The sequence below is a fragment of the Nansenia antarctica genome (genome assembly GCF_963989245.1).
Source record: "Nansenia antarctica genome assembly, chromosome: 5".
NCBI classification, from domain to species: Eukaryota; Metazoa; Chordata; class Actinopteri; order Argentiniformes; family Microstomatidae; genus Nansenia; species Nansenia antarctica.
The window spans coordinates 36,089,239-36,101,337 of NC_137690.1; the positions used below are offsets into that span (position 1 = coordinate 36,089,239).

Sequence of the window (12,099 nt, forward strand, 5' to 3'; positions counted from 1 at the left end):
CTATCACTATCATTGTTGTGTTTTTTATATCATGTTTTTTTATATATATGTGACAGGCTTTGATTAATAGGTCCCCATCTCTGCAATTTTGAAAGCTCACAATCGAGCCAAACAAGTCTTCTTGTGAAAAATGTGTTTTCCGGTTTTTGGCATAGGACGACAAACGAAGCGATGAAGAACCCACTCGATATCATATCCAACAGTTTTACATTCACTAAATACCTACATTTAGTTAGCAAAGTCGGGAGGGGGGTATTATTCGTTTTAGTGTGGCAGTGTGTGTAGCCACGCCCACCCCAGCTGTATGTAAGGAGCCACCTGCCTTTGTTTACAAGTTTACAAAATGGAGGCTGAACCTCTCGCTAATGCTATCAACAGAATTTCATAAGCAGGCAGAAATATCGACAGTGGGCAATTAATGAACTCCTTATTGGACTATACATAATGGGAACTCCGAACGGGAACTCCGTACTCCGAATCTGACGATGACAGATGACAACGGAATTTCAGACATTGATCTCCACTTCACTTTCATGGGACAGTCGTCTGCAGACAGACCTTCTGCTGTGTTCTTGGGTAAGTTTTAGTGAGTTACATGTGTTGTTTACTAGGATTTTGTGTTGTTTACTTAGGATAGCCAAACAGTTATTTCAGGGCTGCCAAGTTTCACCAAAAGTTTGGAGTGAGATTTTTTGGCGGTGGAGCGACCCAAAACTGTGCACGTTTTGGCAGCGGCGGCCCCTCTCTCCCACCCAATTATTTGTGCTAGTTTCCTGCAATTTTACATGTTGTTCATAATAAACCAGCACAATAAATGAATATAATTAACATTTTATAAAACAAGAAAAAAAATCAGACAATATATCATATTTATGAAATCTTAATAAACAAATACAGTAGCCTACAGACTCTAAAAGAAAAATTGGGCCGCATCAACAGGACTCAGCCCCTTGGTCAGCAGCAGAAAGACCCTTGGTCATCATCTTATATACAGTGCATTGCTCATAGATGGCTATCATGTTATACAGTACATACCAGGGTTTTTCCTGGGTCAGAATGAGGGCTTGGTGGGTGATTTTGTGCGCGCAAGGCGCGCCCACATTTTTTTTGAGGGACCCCCAATTGTTGTATTTGTATTGTAAATAATAATTATTATTAATGTACCTGGTTATGTTACAGTAGAGAAACAAAAAACTGTTACCAAAACTGAGTATTTACTAGCTAAGATTGGCAAAAGATTGGCGTGGTGCAACCGAAATTAGTAAACAACTAGTTTGAAACTAGCTAGTAACAACTAGGGGTTTAGTAACTACTAAATGCCTGCATTTAGTAATGACTTACGCCATATTGGTGCAACCCAGTCCAGTAGAGTAGGCTACCAGATACAATGTTGTAATGTATGCACATATTTTGCTACCACGGTTGCCAGACGGAATTGACAATGTCCAGCCCAACCAATCTAAAAGCTGCCGAATCCACCCATCCAGTGTGACCAAAAGTAGCCCAATCTGGCAACACTGCTTGCTACGTTCTTGCAGCTCGCGTCGATTGCAGACTCAAGTTAACGCGCGTGCAGAAAGATGCCACGAAACTCATGTCCGGTAGGTAAGGAATTTCAAAAATAAAAGTCCCGTAAAACAATTGTTATTTCTCGCCGTGAGAAATAGAGATGCGGCGTGAGAGCGTGAGAACTGGTTGAAATGCGTGAGTCTCACGGCGATTGCGTGAGACTTGGCAGCTCTGTATTTGTTGTTTTGTGAGTACGGTAGATAGCCCCGTTGTTAGCATCAGTAATCAGACCACTGAAACTGCTCACCACAATTATGCCACCCCTCTACAAAACTAACGAGATGGTGGGAGGTAGAAATAGGTTGTCAAAGATAAAACATAATGAATAAATACATTTGTTGCAGACCTACTAAACATGCAACATACTGTACAGAATGTTTCATGCACCATTTTAGTGTGTTTGTGTGTACCAGCTAGCCAAACAAGTGTTAGCTTGTTAGCTAGCTAGCTAGCTTTGTTAGAGATGTAATAGATTATAGAAAAAGTAAATGCTTTTGTAATGAACGGTAATGTTATGTGGAATCAAAAATAATGATTAATTCATTGATATGTAGATTTGCTGTAGAATAATACTGTGAATTGAAATGATTTCACTAGCCTACTTCAGTACATGTACAGTACACTGAGTCTATGGAAAACCTACACTATAGAAGTGTCCACACCTCTGACCTGAAATTTGTGTTACAGAGTGAGGAGGTGAGAGGTTCTGAGAGATGACACCTTGATGAGAGTCACCAGCACTTCAGGTATTTGTCATTGTCATTGTATAAGCAATTCTATTTTATGAAGATAGTAGTAGGCTATTTCGTAAAAGTGGTGTTGGTAACAGTGGGCAATCATTTGAAATGTACTGTCTTCTTTTTTTATTACAGCTTTGATGCGCAGATGGGATGGGAAGGAACTACGCCGAAGTCCCACTAGATGCTTTATGGACTATAATGATAAATGCATGCACACGGACAACATTATTATTTTTTACCATTCTATTATTGTATTGCTCAATTGTATCTTGCGTAACTTTTTCCATTGCCATGAATTTTACTCTCTTGTACTTGTAATGGGACGTAATAAACTTTTGGCACACATGGCAATAAAATGATGATGAATCATGAATCTTGAATTATTATTATTATTATTATTATTTAGCTATTTAAACGTGTCAGCCCTGCAATTTTGCTTCCTGAGGGTTAGCTGACAACCCCACTGACAGATGACAGGTAGGTAATGACAGGTAGTGTAATGGGGGAGTGGTTGTCTTGAGGGAGTGATTAGGGTGGAGTTAACCAGCTATTGTTCCCACCCATTACCTCTGTGAAAAACGTCTGAAGACTTGGAAGGCTGGATATCTCAGTACGGTGGTTCAGGGGGTATCACCATTAAACTATCCATGACTTCTTCAACTTGTTTCAATGTATGACACATCATTTTAAAGCTTACAATCTACCCTTTCATAATCCGGAAAAAACAGAAAAAGATTTTGCCCTAGTTGAGGACTTCCCCTTCCGTTTGATGGGAGAATAACATAGTGGTTAGTAGCATGACATGATCAGGTCTCAGGTAAATTACACAAGTCCTCCAGCTGATTCACCCAAGTGCACCCGATAAACAGCTCTTATGAAAGCATTGCCTATATTTGTCAGTATATCAATCTCAACTCGTCCAAACGCACACCATTACACAAAGTGACCCTAACCCTATCTACACTACAAGAGCGCAAGTTGCAATCACTATATTAAAGAGTGAGTTAAGAGAGAGACATTTGTAAATACCTATGTTTTCTTATGTTGGGAAGCTCTTATGTTGGGAAGCTCTTATGTTGGGAAGCTCTTATGCTGGGAAGCTCTTATGTTGGGAAGCTCTTATGTTGGGAAGCTTGTGTGTGTGTGTGTACCTATCCAGATGGATATGGAAACAGTCATGGCCAGGCGTGGGGTGCGGTGGCGTAGAGACTGCAGGGGGTAGACGGTCACATAGCAGCGGTCCACGCTCATGGCTGACAGAGTGATGCACGTCGCCTGAGCTGTCACCTGCAACACACACATGCAAACTTCCTCAGGTTCTGCTGCTTTGTATGTGTGTGTGTGTGTGTGTGCGTGATTAATTTACATTTACAATATTGAAGATGGGGTCTCACACGATATTTGTGGGTGTGTGTGTGTGTGTGTGTGTGTGTGTGTGTGTGTGTGTGTGTCTGCGTCTGCGTGCCGGGCATGCGTGTCTCACCTGTTGAAAGTAGCTAACCATTTTGCACATGAAGTCCCCAAATATCCAGCTGGGCAGTGGGTAGAGCGTAGCAGTGAAGGGCACGCAGCACACCAGGAACAGGATGTCAGAGGTGGCCAGGTTCACTGGAGACAGGAAGCCACGTTAGAATGTCTGAGCACCTACTCACACAGTCACATGACCAGCCAACACACACAACACACAATGACTGATAAATTATACGATATCAAGTGAGTGACAGTGTTGATGTAGCAGTTGGATGTACAGTATATATACGTCTTTCAGGTGTTGAGTTGTTGATTGAGTAGTTCCAGTACATTTTGTAGTGTGTTTCTGGCCTTGATATAATATGATATATTGTGTTTAAATCAGTGGCAGACAATGTTGTTGAAGCAGTGTGTAGTTGTAGGTAGAAGCTGGTAGCAGTACACATGTTGAAGTTAAGCCCAGTTCACATCTAGAACACAACGGGGCAGTTTTAGAATATGGCAGAGAAAACACTCGGCAGACATTCCAAAGAATCTGAACGTCCTGCTGAGACAAGTCAGATCTCTGGTTACACCTTGCAGCTTCCGTCGCAGGGCCGTCGCAGGGCCGTCGCAGGGTCATTCGGACCGCCGCGACTCGAGTAATAATAATAATAATAATAATTCATTAAATTGATATAGCGCTTTTCCGAGGCTCAAAGACGCTGACAATATAGGAGATACGGAAAACAGAAAACAACAAGTAACATGGAACACAGAGTCAGCGAACGGGGAGGGGGGGTGGTAGGGGGGGGGGAGGTGGTTAGGGGTAGGGGAGGCTGTATGCATATCAGGGGGGTGGCAGGGTTAGGGGAGATGGGTAGGGGTAGGGGAGGTTGTATGCATGTCCAGGGGGGAGGGGCGGGGGTGCCCGGGATGGGGGAGATGGCTAGGGGTAGGGGAGGCTGTAGGCATGGGAGAACAGGTAGGTTTTGAGGTGGGATTTAAAAGTGAGGAGTGAGGGTGAGTCTCTGAGTGGTTGAGGGAGAGAGTTCCAGAGGCGGGGTGCAGCTCGTGAAAAGGCACGGTGACCGAAGCCTTTGAGTTTTGAGGGTGGGACAGTGAGGGGAACAATGGATGAGGATCGGAGGGTACGGGTAGGGCGGTGGGGGAGAAGGAGGTCAGTCAGGTAAGGGGGGGCCAGGCTATGGAGGGCTTTGTATGTGAGGATGAGGACTTTGAATTGGATCCGTTCTTTGATGGGGAGCCAGTGGAGGACAGGAGTGATGTGGTCACGGGAGCGGGTGTTTGAGAGGAGGCGTGCAGCAGAGTTTTGGACCATCTGGAGTCTATGGAGGGAGCGGGAGGTGATGCCGGTGAGTAGGGAGTTGCAGTAGTCAAGGCGGGAGGAGATGAAGGCGTGGATGAGGGATTCAGCAGCGGGCGGGGAGAGGCAGTGTCTGATTTTTGCGATGTTTTGGAGGTGGAAGTAGGATGTCTTAACAATAGAACTGACGTGGGGATCGAATGAGAGGGTGGGGTCCAGAATGAAGCCGAGGTTGCGAGCCAGGGGGGAGGGGGTGATGGTAGTGTCGTCAATGGTGAGTGTGATGGGTCCGGTTTTATTGAGGGTGGATTTGGTGCCGATGAGGATGACTTCGGTCTTTTCACTGTTGAGTTTGAGGAAGTTGTGTGTGACACAGGTTTTTATTGCTGAAATGCAGTTTTCGATGTGACTGAGGGGTGGGTTCTGGGTGGAGTTTGTGGTGATGTAGATCTGGGTGTCATCGGCGTAGCAGTGGAAGTCCAGGTTGAATTGGCGGATGATGTGACCGAGGGGGAGTGTGTAGCAGAGGAAGAGCAGGGGGCCGAGGACTGAGCCTTGTGGGACCCCCTGTGTGACAGAGGAGGAGGAGGAGGAGGTGTGACCGGAGAGGGAGATGAACTGTTGTCTGTTGGTGAGGTAGGAGGTGAGCCAGTCCAGAGCGGTGCCCTCAACACCCAGTTGGCGCAGCCTTTGAAGGAGGATGGAGTGGGACACTGTGTCGAAGGCTGCGCTCAGGTCTAGTAGAACTAGGATGTTGAGGGCACCTGAGTCTGCGGAGGTGAGGAGGTCGTTTATTACCTTGACCAGGGCTGTTTCAGTGCTGTGATGTGGGCGGAAGCCAGATTGAAGGGGTTCATAAAGTTTGTTGGATTGGAGGTGGGAGTGAATTTGGGCAGCGACAGCGCGCTCTAGGGTTTTGGAAAAGAATGGTAGGTTGGAGATGGGGCGGTAGTTGGAGAGGTTGGCTGGGTCAAGAGTGGGCTTTTTGAGAATGGGGGTGACAGCGGCAAGGAGTAGCGTTGCGTTGCGAATCTCAGATGTGAACTGGGCTTTAGGGTTAGGGTTAGGGTTAAGATTAGGGTTAGGCTAGGTTAGACATTGTAATAATAATAATAATAATAATAATAATAATAATACTTTTACATTTGAAGCATTAAAACAGGAACAAATAAATATGGCAAGAACAAATAAATACAACAGCATAGATGAAAATAAATGAAAAATGTATTATTACAAATTTAAAAAACTTGTTTAGGGGGTAAAGCACTAGCTAAAAATGGGGTTAGCTAAAAGCCTTCTTGTAGCAGTACCTATGTAGAAGTTAGTGACTGTCTTCATCTGCTGGTGCTTGGTGACCACATGGATCACCAGTGAGTTCCCCACCAGTCCCACCAGCATGATCAGCCCAAAGAACAGGGGCACCAGCCAGGCATCCACCAGCACCGGAGGTCCCTGCACCGGAGGTCCCTGCACCTCCAGAGGCGCTGACTCGTTACCGCACGCAAGACCGTCCACCACATGACCACAGTCAGGGGCTCTGCTAGGGTCCAATGAGCTCTCCACGGGGCTCTCCATCATCCTTCCACAACAGAACCTGGCCCAGTGCTGTAACACAGACACAAACACAACTCAACATCCTGTGTCACAGAGCCTTTCCTCTTGCTCGATCTCAATGATCTGTTTATTTGATTTGATTATATGATGCAAGTGTCTTGTCTCCCTCTTAACACATAAAACCTGGTCATCTGAAACCGATTCGGGGTACAGAGAGAGATTGTTTGGTAATGTGAGTTGGATTGGTGTGTTTTATGATGAATGAATGAATGAATTGTCTATGACAATGATGGGAAAATATGTTTATTAAATATTTCGGTAAGAGAGAGAAATATCAGGTGGTTTACTGTGTTGAATGCAGCCGACGGGTCCAGTAGAATGAGAACAGAGGAAAAGGAGGAAGCTTGAGCAGAGTGGAGGGCCTCTGTGACAGCAAGAAGAGCAGTCTCAGTAGAGTGACCAGCCTTAAAGCCAGATTGGTGAGGGTCAAGGAGGATGTTCTGAAGGAGATAGTGAGACAGTGGGTTAGATACAGCGCATTCAAGTGTTTTAGATAAGAAGGAGAGAAGGGATACTGATCTGTAGTTGTGGACAGAAGACGGGTCAAGGGTTGGTTTCTTGAGTAGAGGCTTGACTCTGGCTGTCTTGAAGTCAGCCCGGACAGATCCTGCGGATAGGGAAGAGTTGATTACGGTGGTAAAGAAAGGAAGGAGGTCTTTGGAAATGGATTGGAGAAGATGGGATCCAGAGGGCAGGTGGTTGCCCACTTAGATGAGGTCAGTTTTAGAATATTATCAAGGGAGAGGGGGGAGAGAGATGATAAACCAGAGACCGAGTGTAGCGCAGAGGGTCTAGGAGGGGTGGTAGCAGTGTTGGTGCGAGGTGGAGAGAAGGAGCTGCTAATGTCATCAACCAAAACAATTTCACATTTTTGACAAAGTCATCTGCAGACAGGGAGGAGGGAGGAGGGGGAGGAGGTGGGTTGAGGAGTGTGGAGAATGTGGAGAACAATTTCCTCGGGTTAGAGGCAGAGGATTGTATTTTGGAATGGTAGTAGGACACTTTAGCAGCTGATGCAGAGGAGGTGTAGTTGAGGAGGAGAGGGTGATCATCAGGGAGGTCGGTTTTTCTCCATTTCCTCTCAGCTGCCCTGAGCTCTATTCTACAAGCTTGTAGGGTTTCAGAGAGCCAATGAGCGTGTGGAGAAGATCATGCTGGCTTCGAGTTCAGTGGACAGAGATGGAGAGAGCGGACAGGAGGGTGGAGGGAGCTGAATTGCTTAGAAGGGAGAAGGATTCAATACATGGTAGGGAGGAAGAGAGAGCTGTGGGGGAGAGGGTACATAAGTTGTGGCAAGAAGCTACAGTGTGGGTAGAGATAGACTGGGAAGAGGTGTTTCCTGCAGATTCTTCCTCTGTAACAGCAGAAGGATACACAACTCTTGGTTCAGTCACTTGTAATCTCCCGGTATTCAATCTCCCCAAATATTCCCATGTCACCCCCCTCCTTCCTTCCTTTTACTGGCTCCCAGTACCAGCTCGCATCAGATTCAAGGCCCTGATGCTCGCCTACTGGGGGGCAAAGGGAACACCTCCTCCCTACTTGCAAGGAATGGTCAGCCCCCAAACCCCTGCCCGATCAATCCACTCTTCCACCTCGGCTGGCCACCAGGCACCGCTGCCTCTACGTGGACGCAGCAGTCACGCTATTCGGTCACGACTACAGAGTGACTACCTATCTTCCACCGTAGTCTGAAGACCCATCTCTTCAGGCTACATCTTGACTGTACCTCCTAAAGACCTCTTCATCCCCACTACCCCCCTGTACAGTTTCTCTACTGTAAAACATTTTTAAACAATTAATTATTCCTTCTTCCAGCATTGTGACTGCCACTGGTATCTACTAACTAGCTGGTCAACACACAACAAATTGCGGTGATACAGAACTTATTACAGTCTAATTATGAATTCTTATATATATATATATATATATATATATATATATATATATAATTTTGAACACAACTTCAATTTTTTATGATATTTTCATCCATCCAGCACACTGGCTCCTAGCTAGCTAACTGTAGGGCATTCTAACTTCATGCCGTTGATGATTATTTATTTTACTGTATGGTAACTAATAAATCTTAAACATACAACTAAAGCATAAAGTTAACTGAAATTGCTTAAAGAATAAAAGTCAATTGTCATTTCTTCTTTGGTTTGCACCAAAGGTCTACAAATAGCTTATAAACTGTTTTAAGGTTTATAAATGCTCAATAGTTTATATTAGTAACTTTATATTAGGCACTGCAAAAGTATAAATTAATTATGATTAATTTAAAATGTAATAATTTGTAATACATGAGAAACACTTGGGTAAACATATGTTTATTACGTTTATTCGTTTAGTGTGTTTATTAGTACATCATTAATTAAACATTTTTTTTATTTATTTAACCTTTATTTAACCAGATAGGTCCGTTGAGAACCAATTCTCATTTACAATGACGATCTGGCCAATTGGCGGAACAGAGGCAAGTCTGTACACAAAATACAACACAGTATATACGATATAAAACACAACCCAATATATACAATATAAAACATGAGTGCAATACACATAAACACATAGTTTATCTAAACCTCCATGAACATTGTGTAATGTTGTAAGTAATCTGTAAATCATTTACAAATATATTTTTTATAATATTCTTAAGTATTTGTAAATGATTTACAGATTACTTTTTTAAATTATGTTTTTATAGTTATTAATAGTGCACTAACCATTTAATAATGATTATTACTGTTGGGATCATTATTTGGCATTAGTCAGAGCATTAGTCAGAGCATATTTATGAATGGTTTATAAATTAACAGTATTATAAAGTGTTACCTTATTTTCATTGGAGTATCCCTTTAAAAACAGAGACCCCATTTACTAGGTGGTTTGTTATAGAACAAATGTTTAGAACAACTGTAATAAACATAGAGCCTGATCATTGTCAATATCATAGAACCTGGACATTGTACAGCATATCGTTTTCTGTAATAGTTGCATATTCATTCAGACTTGTCACGCAATAAAGATGCAATTGTTATTGACTGGATACATTTCTATTTTCCATCCTTATTTTTACAAAGTGAAACGTAGCTTTTATCAAATTGAGTGTAAACATTTTCAATATGTTTTGTCTCAACTCACCTGGTGAAACAAAGGATCAGAGACTGTAAACAAGTTTTTTTGTTTTTTTCTTTTGTCTGCACTTCCAATCTTTTGGCATCAAATGATAATGGCTGCGGTCGCCTGTATGAAGGATGTTTTCTTTCCCTCCCGTTGCAGCGGTCTTGAACACCTCCTATGCTGGTGGTCAGTCTGCGTGATTAGCTCCCAGTGGTCCTGAACGCCTCCTATGCTGGTGGTCAGTCTGCGTGATTAGCTTCCAGGCAGGTGAGGTGGTTGATACGTGGTCTATGTGATGTCCCCTACACCCAGCTCATTAAACGGTCCGCTCTCAGTTCAAAGCTACCCCGTTGGGTCACGGTGCTCACTGACTTCAGAGACAGAGAGGAAGGGAGTGAGGGAAGGGGATAGAGGGAGATGGAGGGAGGTGATCACGGAGAGAGAGATGAAAGGAAAATTGGTTGCCTGCAGGTCATTAAGAGGGTTTGATAGAGAATGGTTTTTGAGTGGTGTGTGTGTGTGTGTGTGTGTGTGTGTGTGTGTGTGTGTGTGTGTGTGTGTGTGCGTGCGTATATGTGTGTGTGTGTGTGTGTGTGTGTGTGTGTGTGTGTGTGTGTGTGTGTGTGTATGTGTGTGAGTGTGTGTACAGATCTGTCTGTCTGTGTACATGCTTCAGAGAGAGATTCAGGCAGTGGCCTCTATAATGACCTAGATTGCTCAAATGAGAGACACGTCTGGGGCTTTCAGTTAAAACAGCACTATGGCATCTGACCAACTACATGTTACAACCTGATCCTGTCAGGGTTTGACATGATGTGGACACAGGTTTAAAATAAAGGGTGTGTTTGTGGGTAGGGAGTGGCTGCATGTTGAATATTGGGAGCCTGTGAAACTGCTGGGAACAAAACCCAGACTGTTTGACCAATCAGTGTCAATCAGTAACACATACAGGACTCATACAGGACTCATACAGGACTCAATACAGGACTCATACAGGACTCATACAGGACTCAATACAGGACTCATACAGGACTCATACAGGACTCATACAGGACTCATACAGGACTCAATACAGGACTCATACAGGACTCATACAGGACTCAATACAGGACTCATATAGGACTCATACAGGACTCAATACAGGACTCATACAGGACTCATACAGGACTCAATACAGGACTCATACAGGACTCATACAGGACTCATACAGGACTCATACAGGACTCAATACAGGACTCAGACAGGACTCAATACAGGACTCAGACAGGACTCAGACAGGACTCATACAGGACTCATACAGGACTCATAGGTGCGCTGGTCATTAAACGCGACATGACAGTTCATACGGCAGTCGCGTTGCTAAATATCAGACATGTATCCGATATAATACCACGGCTGAACGCGACCCAGGTCGGATTTTTAAAAAGTACGATATCATGTGACTTGCGCTGTTCACATGGTCATGAATAATAATAATAATAATAATAATAATGCATTTTATTTTTAGGCGCCTTTCAGAGCACTCAAGGACACCTTACAGAGCATAATTTAAAAACAAGCAACAGGTTCAAACAGTGATTCAAACAAACAAAAACTATCAAAACAAGACAAAACAAAAGACTTAAAAACAACCATCAATTAAAAATATGCCAGTTTAAAAAGGTGGGTTTTCAGGCAGTATTTGAAGGTGGAAAGAGAATCAGTGTTGCGGATGTCTTGTGGGAGAGAGTTCCAGAGACGGGGGGGCAGAGTGGCTGAAGGCTCTAGACTCCATAGTGGTCAGGCGGGCAGAAGGTATAGTGAGTTGAAAGGCAGTGGAGGATCGGAGAGTGCGAGAGGGAGTGTAGGTTTGAAGGAGTTCAGAGAGATATGGGGGTGCAAGATTGTGAAGGGCCTTGAAAGTGAGTGAAGTGAATAAATCAGACCTGAGTCGCATGCCGGCAAAAACGTCGGATTTGGGTCACATTTCAGTGCCGTGTGAACGAGGGCATACAGGACACATACAGGACACATACAGGACACATACAGGACACATACAGGACACATACAGGACACATATGTCACCAGTAGGGGGCGAGAGAGGGAACAGACAAGACACAAGACAAGGAATACCTTTAAAAAACGATCTTTATTCAATGTTTTAAAACCAACAATTCATATAAGGGAGCCCTACTAATCGGGGTTTACAATGGGAAGTTGCTCTGTCACTAGGGTGGCCACAGGACCCACCCAGCCTCACCGCCAGCACCCGCCCCACTCTACGCATGCAGCGTGAAA

General features: G+C 44.0%; 1 protein-coding gene across 1 annotated transcript in view; it reads right to left on the reverse strand.

Annotated features, from left to right (window-relative positions):
- kiss1rb (KISS1 receptor b) overlaps positions 1–12,099 on the reverse strand; it is a gene marked incomplete at both ends in the record, with an annotated part of 203,944 nt that overhangs the window by 9,564 nt on the left and 182,281 nt on the right. Inside the window, 3 exons of the mRNA XM_080531594.1 lie at positions 3,461–3,596; positions 3,793–3,917; positions 6,396–6,537. Coding sequence (XP_080387720.1) covers positions 3,461–3,596; positions 3,793–3,917; positions 6,396–6,537 — 403 coding nt within the window. The remainder of the gene's footprint in view (positions 1–3,460; positions 3,597–3,792; positions 3,918–6,395; positions 6,538–12,099) is intronic.